Genomic DNA, 14293 nt, shown 5'->3' on the forward strand with positions numbered 1-14293 from the left:
TTACATAGCTACTGTTGTTGTGTGTCTGTTGTCTCCCCTTACCCTTTACATAGCTACTGTTGTTGTTTGTCAGTTGTCTCCCCTTACCCTTTACATAGCTACTGTTGTTGTCTGTCAGTTGTCTCCCCTTACCCTTTACATAACTACTGTTGTTGTTTGTCAGTTGTCTCCCCTTACCCTTTACATAACTACTGTTGTTGTCTGTCAGTTGTCTCCCCTTACCCTTTACATAACTACTGTTGTTGTCTGTCAGTTGTCTCCCCTTACCCTTTACATAACTACTGTTGTTGTCTGTCAGTTGTATCCCCTTACCCTTTACATAACTACTGTTGTTGTCTGTCAGTTGTATCCCCTTACACTTTACATAACTACTGTTGTTGTCTGTCAGTTGTCTCCCCTTACCCTTTACATAACTACTGTTGTTGTCTGTCAGTTGTCTCCCCTTACCCTTTACATAACTACTGTTGTTGTCTGTCAGTTGTCTCCCCTTACCCTTTACATAACTACTGTTGTTGTCTGTCAGTTGTCTCCCCTTACCCTTTACATAACTACTGTTGTTGTCTGTCAGTTGTCTCCCCTTACCCTTTACATAACTACTGTTGTTGTCTGTCAGTTGTCTCCCCTTACCCTTTACATAACTACTGTTGTTGTCTGTCAGTTGTCTCCCCTTACCCTTTACATAACTACTGTTGTTGTCTGTCAGTTGTCTCCCCTTACCCTTTACATAACTACTGTTGTTGTCTGTCAGTTGTCTCCCCTTACCCTTTACATAACTACTGTTGTTGTCTGTCAGTTGTATCCTCTTACACTTTCCATAACTACTGTTGTTGTCTATCAGTTGTATCCCCTTACACTTTACATAACTACTGTTGTTGTCTGTCAGTTGTCTCCCCTTACCCTTTACATAACTACTGTTGTTGTCTGTCAGTTGTCTCCCCTTACCCTTTACATAACTACTGTTGTTGTCTGTCAGTTGTATCCGCTTACACTTTCCATAACTACTGTTGTTGTCTATCAGTTGTATCCCCTTACACTTTACATAACTACTGTTGTTGTCTGTCAGTTGTATCCCCTTACCCTTTACATAACTACTGTTGTTGTCTGTCAGTTGTCTCCCCTTACCCTTTACATAACTACTGTTGTTGTCTGTCAGTTGTCTCCCCTTACCCTTTACATAACTACTGTTGTTGTCTGTCAGCTGTCTCCCCTTACCCTTTACATAACTACTGTTGTTGTCTGTCAGTTGTATCCCCTTACCCTTTACATAACTACTGTTGTTGTCTGTCAGTTGTCTCCCCTTACCCTTTACATAATTTCTGTTGTTGTCTGTCAGTTGTCTCCCCTTACCCTTTACATAATTTCTGCTGTTGTCTGTCAGTTGTCTCCCCTTACCCTTTACATAACTTCTGTTGTTGTCTGTTAGTTGTATCCTCTTACCCTTTACATAACTACTGATATCTGTCAGTTGTATCCCCTTATCCTTTACATAACTACTGTTGTTGTCTGTCTGTTGTCTCCCATTACCCCTTACATAATTTCTGTTGTTGTCTGTCAGTTGCCTCCCCTTACCCTTTACATAATTTCTGCTGTTGTCTGTTAGTTGTCTCCCCTTACCCTTTCAATAACTACTGTTGTTGTCTGTCAGTTGTCTCCCCTTACCCTTTACATAACAAATGTTGTCTGTCAGTTGTCTCCCCTTACCTTTTACATAACTACTGTTGTTGTCTGTCAGTTGTCTCCCCTTATCCTTTACATAACTACTGTTGTTGTCTGTCAGTTGTCTCCCCATTACATAACTACTTATATATGTCAGTTGTATCCCCTTACCTTTTACATAACTTCTGTTGTTGTATGTCAGTTGTCTCCCCTTACCCTTTACATAGCTACTGTTGTTGTCTGTCTGTTGCCTCCCTTACCCTCTACATAACTACTGTTGTTGTTTGCCAGTTGTCTCCCCTTACCCTTTACATAACTACTGTTGTTGTCTGTCAGTTGTCTCCCCTGACCATTTACATAGCTACTGTTTTTGTTTGTCAGTTGTATCCCCTTTCCCTTTACATAGCTAATGTTGTTGTTTGTCAGTTGTATCCCCTTACCCTTTACATAGCTACTGTTGTTGTCTGTCAGTTGTCTCCCCTTACCCTTTACATAACTGTTGTTGTCTGTCAGTTGTCTCCCCTTACCCTTTACATAACTACTGTTGTTGTCTGTCAGTTGTCTCCCCTTACCCTTTACATAGCTACTGTTGCTGTCTGTCAGTAGTCTCCCCTGACCCTTTACATAACTACTGTTGTTGTCTGTCAGTTGTCTCCCCTTACCCTTTACATAGCTACTGTTGCTGTTTGTCAGTTGTCTCCCCTTACCCTTTACATAACTACTGTTGTTGTCTGTCAGTTGTCTCCCCTTACCCTTTACATAGCTACTGTTGTTGTGTGTCAGTTGTCTCCCCTTACCCTTTACATAACTACTGTTGCTGTCTGTCAGTTGTCTCCCCTTACCCTTTACATAACTACTGTTGCTGTTTGTCAGTTGTATCCCCTTACCCTTTACATAACTACTGTTGTTGTCTGTCAGTTGTCTCCCCTTACCCTTGACATAACTACTGTTGTTGTTTATCAGTTGTCTCCCCTCACCCTTTACATAGCTACTGTTGTTGTGTGTCAGTTGTCTCCCCTTACCCTCTACATAGCTATTGTTGTTGTCTGTCTGTCTGTTGTCTCTCTTGTCCTTTACATAATTTCACAACTTATTCAATAATGTTAACTGCGTTATTTTGACGAATTTCAGTGATACGTTTTCAACAGTGTATAAATGCAGTATTGCCGGTAGGAGTCATTTATCGCGAATTTATGTATCATTACGGACACAAGAAATATTGAATACACAAAAATAACGTATTTAACTGTATTCATACAATACACTATTATCCTGACAGAGGACTTTCGCTGTTTGCAGCTAATCGTTGCCTGTGTCTTCTGCTTCATTTCTATGTTGAAAGAGAGGATTTTGACTAATATCACAGTCATTTTATACACATTATATTTGTACACATGTCACCTTTAAAACACAATGATGTTCCCTGTATCGGCGTCAAAAGCGACAGCTGTTGGTATTCCGTCGTGACCTTTAGGTTTATCCGGTAGTTCCATTTTCTGTGACCTGCCCCCACTGTCTAACCTGTACAGCGCATTCCTCTCCCGGTCAACGACATAGTAATTAGACGAGGAATCCTCTGAGCACATCCCTGGACAGAAACTGACGTAGAGTTCCTCATCGTCATCGAAAGGTTGGAACTTATCTGTGTACTTCCAGGTTTCATGGTGGATCTTGAGTTGTCTCGTACCGACATCGGAGACCAGAATCTTCCCATTGGCGCTCACCATGACATACAATGGCAGTACAAAAAGAGGGTCTTTCCCAATTTTAGAGATGACCCTCTTCTTTTTGCCTGTATCTGGACACAACACCAGAATATTTGTCTCATCACATACGTATACCAGTCCAACTCGTGATACGGAGATTCCTCGAGGTTTCCGGAGTTTTCTGATTAAAACTTTACTGAACTGTCCTTCGGAAGTATAGACTTTGATACTGCCGTCCCCGGTTCCTTTTCCTGTAATAAGAACATGTGCATGTTTTAATTGTAATTTGTAACGTTTATGATGTTGATATAAATTAAAATCAAGGAATATGTTTCTATAGAGCTGTAGGTTACAGAAATCTTTAACCAAAACATTTTGTTGTTAATATGCCATCTTATATGGTTACCTTTGAGATAGGTGGATAATTACGCATATACATTTCTACCGCATAAAGTCACTCTATGCGTAATATTTTGTGTATTTATCGCGCAACTAAACAACGTTGCAATGTGTCTAATCGGATATCTTACCTTCGTCCGTAATGTATATTGGTGTCAACATTTTCCCACGTTGTTGACATGCAATGTCAAACGGCTTGGTCAAATCAGAGATTACCCTGTCAAACGCCCCATTTTGCCTGAAGAGTTTTACGTTGCTGTCATCCGTGACAAAAGCATAGTAGATACCTAGAGATCCATGGACAACTGTGAAACCGGAGGGACGGAACGGAAGAAACACGCGATGAATAAGCTTCTGTGGAGTCGAGCGATTGCTGGTCGCAATCGAGACCGAGACGGATTTTCTAAAGGATCCTGAAAATGGAGATAATGGTGGTGGTGGTGGTAGTGTCATCGCTGCTGCTGCTGCTGCTGCTGCTGGCGCCGTCTCATCTGGTGGTGGCATCGGTGGTCGTGCTCTTGCTGCAGGTGGCGATGGCACTGGTTTTAGTCCTGTGGATAGAATCTGTGATTCTTTTCCTTTTGGAAAACTTATATCATAATAGGTAGAATCAAAGGAACAATAAAGATCTTCAGTTGCGTCCGGCAAATCGTTTCGGAACAAAGGCCGCCGAGGCGGTAGCCTTGGGGGGTCTTCGTCTTCGTTTATATATTGATTCACACCACCTTTATTTTTGTCTTCTGCTCCAATGTTTATTTTTGGTTTAGGTCGGGGAGGGGGTGTAATCGAAGGTGATGGCTGGCTGAATCCGCTGAAATCAGAGGAATCCTCAGGCATTTCATATTCGTCTTCCGTCATATACCCCAATTGAAGTTTTGACAAATCGTCCCTAATGTTGTTGTTTTTAGTGAAGGAAACGTGTTGGTATGTTGGCAAGGGTATGTTTTCCTGCTGCAAAGCAATATTAGTTTGCTTCACTAACCGCTTCGCCTTTTTGCAAAAATCTGTTGTACCATCATTAGAAAGTTTTTCCAATTTTTGTCTGATGTGTCTAAACTCAGATAACCTGTCTTTGATTTGCTCCTGTCTTTCAGTCAGAACTTTTACATTCTCATCTGCTTTTGTCTCGACAGGTTGGAGCAGTTCTTCTTTCTTCATGTGAATTTGAGCAAACAGATCTTCAGTGACTTCCTCTATTTCATCTTTTATTGATTCCTTTTGTTCGATTTCCTTTTCTATCATATCCTGTAGCTTTCCCTCGGCCTCTTCATCAATTTTTGCTCGTTTGTACAGTTTATCGGTTTGCTCACCAAGAAGACGTTCTAGTTGTTTGGTGTGTTCAAGAATTGCTGTCTTCTCATGTGAAGAATGGATACTGCATTTTGAACAAATTAATTCATCATCGCAAGTCAAGCAAACGGAGACCAGTTTATATCCGTGTATATCACATACTTCATCATTGGATTCTTGCTTGGGAAGTTGATTATTACGATCATCAACCTCGTCATATTGAACCTCGTCTTCGTCGTTGTCATCATCGTCCGTTTTATCTTCCTCATCAGCTATATGGCCATAACTGGCAACCTTCTGTAGAGAATGCAGTAGATGTACTATTTCCTCGGCAACGGGATAGTTTTCGACCTTCCCTTTTTTTGGATTCATCGGTCGCTTGCAGGTGAAACAAAATGGCGTGTTGATCATATGTTTACCCAGACATTTAAGGCAGAAGATATGGCCACACTCTATTCGTCGAGGATCACGAAGTTCAACGCCACATATCCCACATTCCGTGATGGAAAGAAGCTTCGTATAGTCCTTTTTCTTACGTGATGCCATGGCTCCCAAACTGAAAAATATTTCACATCAAATAAGAAATGTTGAGTGTTTCATTGGGTTATAAAATGTTAATGTTATTGATCTCGCAACAAATGGAGGTAATCCGTAGCGTATGAAGGCGTATTGTTAGTTAAAAAATTGGAATTAAACGAGATTATGCATTATAGATTAATTTGTCAATATATGTATTTAATGTTATAAGGCTTTACAAACATCAGAGGTTACTACGAGTCGTCCATATACAGTTTGAAAATTCAGAAATGCTACATCCTACTCCAAACTGTTTGTAATCTTTTTTTCGAAAATATATTGATATGTTAATGTTTATATCCCCGTTAATTATAATGATAATTAGCACTACCACTCAATCGATCCGCCTTACAAAGTATATACACTCTTTCCAAATTAACGCAAATGCAAATCTCGGCTGTTAATCATATCGTTCAAACATGGCTTATAAGAAGACATTTCACCACTATAATATGCTTCTATTCAGAACTATAGCTCCTAAAGAAAATGGTCTTTCACTAATGCAATTGTAATGCAATTATATCTCCATTCACACAATTACTGTAAATAAAGGATTATATGTAGGAGTATATTCCAACATTCATTTCATACGCTGAAAATATCAGGTATGCATTCGTAATACTAAATTTATTATGATATACTATATATCATGATATATCGTATTAAATAATAATAATTAATTTTCTCTATGTTTTTGGCTTTCTGATTGGCCTATTCATTTTTTTCATTCCACGATGAAAACAAAATCCGAGAATGGCGCGGAAACCCGACGTTATAGTGACGTCACAATAGAAACATTGACGTTGTGCATCGATTTGAAAAAAATAATCCCTTGGAAAAAAACCAATGGAGTCGTTCGTGTAAACTTATTTCATTTTATAAAGTAGCCTGGAAAATTAATTATGAGCATTGAAGTCACTATTTTTTTAATTTCATATGGGTATGAAATAAATTTTGTTTGCAAACTTTTGTGAGAATCCGCTACGCGGATTCACACAGTTTGCAAACAAACTTTCTTTCATACCCCGATGAAATTAAAAAATAGTGACTTCAATGCTTAAATGAGTTGGATTTTCAATTATCTTCTAGAGCCAGCGGCATGATCACTTTCCGCAGCCACGCACAGCTTTTAACCGAGTTAAAATTAAACTTCAGTTAAAAATGTCACATGGTGTATTATGGATAGATTGTCATGGTCTGATATTGAAGTAAAACATTTTCTCATTTTTTAGGCATGAGCGCATCGCAAGGCTCGCAAAAATAAAAATTTCTTCGACTCGTGTCATAAAATTTCATACGAAATGCACACTCATTTAAGATCCTATGTACACAGAAAAATGTTTATGAAAAAAATATATAATATACGATCTTGTTCTTTTCATTAAACAAAACACAAAGATAGCCTTCATTACTTACAAAAGCAACTAAAAATCTAAAATCATATTCTTGATTCAAGACCTGAATTAATCTTTGTAGGTTTTCAGCCATAGTAATCTGTGATGTTTAGCATTTGTTCTGTATTTAAAAGGAAACAACCCGTTAATTTTGCTAAATAGGGAGAATAAGTTGAATAGGTATAAATTATATCATCAGTGGATTAAACGCGCCCATACCAGGTAACCTAACAGATCTTTATAGAAAAGGGAAAGACATATATCAGTGTTTACTAAACATGAGAGTTCAATATATTTAACAAATTGTCACTTTCAGCTACATTATCATATATTTGCTATTAAAATTGAAATAAATTTTATTAACGTGTAAAAATACAGAATACTTTTAAATTGGAACTATACTTTTTCTTTCAGTGTGCATTTCTTATGCTGTCACTTAAATAAATAACCCAAGTGCATGAATCTCGATAATTATATGCGAATAAATTTCAGACATGGTTCACGGGTAATTAACCGAGCTATATTGTATATAATCTGTTTGCATCAGGGTTGTAAAAGGATGCACTATTTACATCGAGACTACAATGGAATGTTATACAATGTTGGTCTCTAGTGTAAGTTATACACTATTATATATGGTGATGTGTTTTTATATCACAGACGCTTGATTAACTATCTGGGCCTTCCACATAAACCGAGAAATGTACGAGGAAGTGAATTTAGTGTAGGATGAGAGATAGTTAGCTTAACAATCTACTAAATGAAAACTGAATTCCAAACGATTATTTTATCCTTTTGATACAGTAAGTGTAAAATGGGATGTAATTATACGTAAGCAAACCGTGTTCTTTTAATACGATATTTTTAAACTAAATCCATTAATGCATATCTGTATTTGACATGGAGCTGTTCTAGGGTAAACTATCCCACCGCTCGAAATAACTCTTACGTATATTACCTAGGTAATATGTAGAATCAGTCATCTGGAACGGGAAAGCACACTGAAGGACGTCATGGAATTTCGTCATTTAACGAGTTCATTTATGATTGATTCTATTAATTAATGCAATTCAGTTTACGATTTTTACCAGTTAAGTTTGGCGAAGGGACAACAATCTACAGTTAAGTTTGGCGAAGGGACAACAATCTACAGTCAGTTAAACACATATAAGCAGATTATTACGTTTAAAATGAAGCTTTTAAATCAGTTACTAAAACAATTTATAAAAAACTAAGTGAGCGGATAATCTTTGATAATTCCAAATACAGCATTGAGACAAGGTCAATATGAGGAAAAAGTTTTTAAGAATTGATAAATCAAAAGCTTAAAAAGTACTTTCGTTTTTACTAAATGTACTTAAGGATCCGAAAGAAATGTTCATACTTTATGTACCCGACCGTTCATAGTAATTAAAATGTTCAAAACGAGCCAAACTTCATTCTATATAATGAATGTTTAACGAATAGTTTTAATACTTACCTAGGTAATACATATACCAGTCAAAGTTTTTGATGTATTAACACGTACACCTTCCTATTTCGTTTTCAACTATGGCAATGTCATACATCACGTGATAGCACCTATCACGTGATGTATTAAATAACTTCTCATCAAGGAAGCATGATGAAGCTATTTTACATTCGAATTATTCTGTCTTTTGTATATTTGTGTCTCGGTGTTTGATTTAGTTGATAAAAAGTGTTATCATCTTTTGCAATTGTATTTGATTATAGGCGAATACGTGAAAGAACAATAATAGACAAAATGTTCTAAAAAAAGAAACACGTACAACAAATGTATTGACAAATACTTTATCAAAATTGATAATGCGATTTGAAAATGCCATGCATTTGCGAATTTAACAAGAGATATTATTCGTTAAATGTCTTAATCTCGATTTTTATGTTATTTTTTAACTTACATTGTCAATTTTAATGAATTTAAGAAATCGACTGAAGATACTTCCCATAATTCCGATAATTGTAATTGTAGCGGAATAAAAATTCAAAGCAAAAGGGATAGCCAATAAGGCATGACTCTGATAAGTTTTACTAAAGGTTTACACCAAGCTCAAGCTTCAGATATTTTTACAAGGTAAAGCGATTAATTTATTTTAAAATGACAATATCGATGCATGTCTTTCTAACTATTAGCAATACTGCAGTGAAAGCTGTCTGCGCCATCATCTCTGTATAAAAACCACATGTGTAGCAAGACCAGTAGAACAAAGATAACGCATTAGACCGATTGGCGTGGTAATAAAACAATTTGCCTTTCATCATGTAAGTCGGGATTCTATATTCGAGACACAGTCTTGAAAATGTTAGTTTCTAAAAGCGCTGTGGATTCTACTAGAATATCAGAAGTGATTTGTAGACCCTGTGATTAATAAACACTAAAACGGGTTGAAAGGAGACTATAAAAAAAACCGGGCCGTATTATGGGATAATAGAATCTTACATAGGTCTGTTGAACGAAGCCGTGTATTTTACCAAAAGCACTTTCATAACTTGATGACGTAATAGTACGTTTTTTGTTGTGGAATCACATATAAATAAAGAGAAATAAATCACGCTCGAAGTTATATTGATTTTTCCATGTTTTATATCATCTTCTATGTGAGCATGAAGGTGAATAAAGGTACTTGTCATAGTCCGGTGATTTTCTGTTGGGATTTCCGGCCTAAAGATGCTCCACCGCTGACAAATGATATTTTTGTCACTATCAAAAACAGGAGCAGACGATTTAGTATTTTTCTTCAGTTACAAAAGTTACTTACTTCACACCACTACCACCATTGAAAAATTTGAGCTTCTAATTTTACGTCAACTTAAAGTAACAAAAAAAATAATTAATTACTTACCGAAAAAATTCCGTGGCACTATATCCTATATGGAATGAAGTTCTGATTGCGCATGCACCAAAGGCAAAATAAATTATTTTATATTATTTTTTGTGTTAAATAGACATATATATATACACGATTAAACACCAATTATTGTTCAAGTGATTAATACCATTTATGCTCTGTCGGTGGTGGAGCATCTTTAAGTTTTGTAACAAGAAATGGCTCGATTTCTGGTCGGGACTCTTATCGGGAATAGTATTTTCCCCTTTTTTACTACATTAGCGCCCAAACAAATACATGTGAAAGCACAGGTAGGCGGTTTGAGAACAGAAGCACATCATTACCGGGATTTAAACACGGAATCCTCCGAACACTAGTCGGAGTAATCCACCATGTCAGTTACCTGGTCGCCGACAACCGACTGATCCAGAACAAAACATAGACCATGCATACATGAAAACGTAACTTTCAACGAAAACATGTATACGAAATAAATATTATAATGAAATATATTCGATGATTCACATACATCTTACAATACAATATATTTACCTAATCATTATCAACACCTATAAGAAAAACATGTCCAGCCATATTTAGCTTATGAAACACAATTGACACACAGTTCTGAACAGCAAGTACAGTGGTGGGCAAAGTGCAGCAGTGATTAGACGCTCCGCTACCGACAGGTTAGAGAACCCCCATCATTCTACTCATGACAGAATAAATATAATTACGTATGATAATAGGTATGTATGCATCATACGGAAAACAATACCGATGAATTTAAAGTAAAATACTAAGAATCATATTTACGTGTTTGATATTAACAACTCGATAAGTATCCAACCATTGGTGGAGAAAGTTCAAATTTGGTTTGGAAGCTACTAACAATTCGTCACAACCCCAACACTGAATAAAAAACATATTTATAGAAGAACATAATAAATACACTTTAATTGACTTAAACTCTAAAAATAATAGTTTGTAGCTAAAAGAGGTTTTTTCATAAAAAGAAAAAAAAATGTTTTAGCTAAAAGAGGTTGTAGTGAATTCTCAGTCAAAGTAACAACAAACTGTTCCTTATGCTGCATAGTTAAAAAAGAGTCACTTTAAATACTGGCCACGAGAAATATTAAGACATGAATTAATCATATAATATGCACTTATAGCCTGATCGTTATATTTTAAAACAGACAAAATTCATTGTCGTTTTAATTAACACCAGGAAGATATTCGCATATAAAAGTAATCGATTTCGTGGATAGCAAGCTTTTTTTTTTTTTTTGTAGTGTCCTTTGTTCATTTGAGTTTTGTTATGGAGGAGATAGACCGACAAATACAGCTACACCAACACTCAACCACTTGTTCGTCACCACTGCTTCGCCGAGACAAACCCAAATTAGGATGGAGACTGATTGTAAGCCGAAAGTCCCTTAACCTTTATATTTCTACCATTGTTGTTGTCTATCAGTTGTCTCCCCTTACCCTTAACATAACTACTAATGTCTGTCAGTTGTCTCCCCTTACCCTTTACATAACTACTGTTGTTGTATGTCAGTTGTCTCCCCTTACACTTTACATAACTACTGTCGTTGTCTATCAGTTGTCTCCCCTTACCCTTTCTATAACTACTGTTGTTGTCTGTCAGTTGTATCCTCTGACCCTTTACACAACTACTGTTGTTATCTGATAGTTGTCTCCCCTTACCCTTTACATAACTAAAGTTGTTGTCTGTCAGTTGTATCCTCTTACCCTTTACACAACTACTGTTGTTGTCTGATAGTTGTCTCCCCTCACCCTTTACATAACTAATGTTGTTTTCTGTCAGTTGTCTCCCCTTACCCTTTATATTTCTACCATTGTTGTTGTCTGTCAGTTGTCTCCCCTTACCCTTTCTATAACTACTGCTGTTGTCTGTCAGTTGTATCCTATTACCCTTTACATAGCTACTGCTCTTGTCTGTCAGTTGTCTCCCCTTACCCTTTACATAACTACTGTTGTTGTCTGTCAGTTGTCTCCCCCTTACCCTTTACATAACTTCTGTTGTTGTCTGTCACTTGACTCCCCTTACCCTTTGCATAGCTACTGGGGCCGCGGTGGCCGAGTGGTTAAGATGTCCCGGCATATTACCACAAGCCCTCCACCTCTGGGATACGGGTTCGAATCCCATGTGGGGCAGTTGCCAGGTACTGACTGCTGGTCGGTGGTTTTTCTCCGGGTACTCCGGCTTTCCTCCACCAACAAACCTGGCACGTCCTTACATGACCCTGGCTGTTAATAGGACGTAAAAATTAACAAACCAATTGCATAGCTACTGTTGTTGTCTGTCAGTTGTCTCCCCTTACCCTTTACATAACTATTAATATCTGTCAGTTGTCTCTCCTTACCCTTTAATAACTACTGATACTACGCAAATATAACGTATTTAACTGTATTTATACAATACACTATTATATATTGACAGAGGTCTTTCGCTATTTGCAGCTGATCGTTGCATGTGTCTTCTGCATCATTTCTGTGATGAAAGGATTATGACTGATATCAGGGTCATTTTATACACATTATATTTGTACACATGTCACCTTTAAAACACAATGATGTTCCCTGTATCTGCGCCAAAAGCAACAGCTGTTGGTATTCCGTCGTGACCTTTAGGTGTATCCGGTAGTTTCATTTTCTGTGACCTATTCCCACTGTCTAACATGTACAGCGCATTCCTCTCCCGGTCAACGACATAGTAATTAGACGAGGAATCCTCTGAGCACATCCCTGGGCAGAAATTGATGTAGAGCGCTTCCTCATCGTCATCGACAGGTTGGAATTTATCTGTGTACTTCCAGGTTTCATGGTGGATCTTGAGTTGTCTGGTACCAACATCGGAGACCAGAATCTTCCCAGTGGCGCTCACCATAACGTACAAAGGCAGTACAAAAAGAGGGTCTTTCCCAATTTTAGAGATGACCTTTTTCTTTTTGCCTGTATCCGGACACAACACCAGAATGTTTGCCTCATCACATACGTATACCAGTCCAACTCGTGATACGGAGATTCCTCGAGGTTTCCGGACTTTGATACTGCCGTCCCGGGTTCCTTTTCCTGTAATAAGAACATGTACATGTTTCAATTGTAATTTGGAACGTTTATGATGTTGATATGAATTAAAATAAAGGAATATGTTTCTATAGAGCTGTAGATTACAGAAATCTTTAACCTAAACATTTTGTTGTTAATATTCCATCTTATATGGTTAACTTTTAGATAGGTGGATATTAACGCATATACAATTCTACCGCATAAAGTCACTCTATGCGTTATATTTTGTGTATTTATCGCGCAATTAAACAACGTTGCAATGTGTCTAATCGGATATCTTACCTTCGTCCGTAATGTATATTGGTGTCAACATTTTCCAAAGTTGTTGACATGCAATGTCAAACGGCTTGGTCAAATCAGAGATTACCCTGTCAACGCCCCATTTTGCCTGAAGTGTTTTACGTCGTTGTAATCCGTGACAAAGGCATAGTAGATACCTAGATATCCATGGACAACTGTGAAACCAGAGGGCCGGAACGGAAGAAACACGCGATGAATAAGCTTCTGTGGAGTCGAGCGATTGCCGGTCGCAATCGAGACGGATTTTCTAAAGGATCCTGCAAATGGAGATAATGGCGGTGGTGCTGGTAATGATGATGATGGTGGTGGTGGTGGGGGTGGTGATGGTGGTGGTGTTGTTGGTGGTGGTGGTGATGGTGGTGGTGTTGTTGGTGGTGGTGGTGATGGTGATGGTGGTGGTGGTGGGGGTGGTGATGATGATGGTGGTGATGATGATGGTGGTGGTGGTGATGGTGGTGGTGTTGTTGGTGGTGGTGGAGATGGTGATGGTGGTGGTGGTGGTGGTGGTGGTGGTGGTGGTGGTGGTGGTGGTGGAGATGGTGGTGGTGTTGTTGTTGGTGGTGGTGGTGATGGTGATGGTGATGGTGATGGTGGTGGTGGTGATGGTGGTGATGGTGGTGGTGATGGTGGTGGTGGTGGTGGTGGTGGTGGTGGTGGTGGTGGTGGTGGTGGTGGTGGTGGTGGTGGTGGTGGTGGTGGTGGTGGTGGTGGTGGTGGTGGTGGTGGTGGTGGTGGTGGTGGTGGTGGTGGTGATGATGGTGGTGGTGGTGATGGTGATGGTGGTGGTGGTGGTGATGGTGATGGTGGTGGTGGTGGTGATGGTGGTGGTGGTGGTGGTGGTGATGGTGGTAATGATGATGATGGTGGTGATGGTGATGGTGGTGGTGTTGGTCATGGTGGTGATGATGGTGGTGGTTGTAATGATGATGATGGTGTTGGTGGTGGTGATGATGATGATGATGATGGTTGTGGTGGGGGTGGAGGTGGTGATGGTAGTGTCATCGCTGCTGCTGCTGCCGCCGCCATT

At 38.5% G+C, this 14293-nt stretch overlaps 1 protein-coding gene across 1 annotated transcript; it reads right to left on the reverse strand.

Moving 5' to 3' along the window:
- Positions 1-1616: 1616 nt before the first annotated feature.
- LOC138332203 (tripartite motif-containing protein 2-like) lies at positions 1617-8599 on the reverse strand. The gene is made up of 3 exons (XM_069280205.1): positions 8502-8599; positions 3893-5607; positions 1617-3613 (listed from the first exon to the last, which is right to left on the reverse strand). Exons 2-3 carry the CDS (start codon positions 5595-5597, stop codon positions 3060-3062), a joined length of 2259 nt encoding a protein of 752 aa, XP_069136306.1. The 5' UTR covers positions 5598-5607; positions 8502-8599; the 3' UTR covers positions 1617-3059.
- Positions 8600-14293: the final 5694 nt, after the last annotated feature.

Source organism: Argopecten irradians, chromosome 9 (assembly GCF_041381155.1).
Source record: "Argopecten irradians isolate NY chromosome 9, Ai_NY, whole genome shotgun sequence".
In the NCBI taxonomy this organism is placed as follows: domain Eukaryota; kingdom Metazoa; phylum Mollusca; class Bivalvia; order Pectinida; family Pectinidae; genus Argopecten; species Argopecten irradians.

Bases quoted from the DNA above. Each gene is read 5' to 3' on its own strand.
- LOC138332203 (XM_069280205.1), bottom strand. From the start codon at position 5,597: ATGGCATCACGTAAGAAAAAGGACTATACGAAGCTTCTTTCCATCACG. The intron at 3,614-3,892 runs GTAAGATATCCG...TTCTTATTACAG, and splicing joins AATATACATTACGGACGAAG to GAAAAGGAACCGGGGACGGC.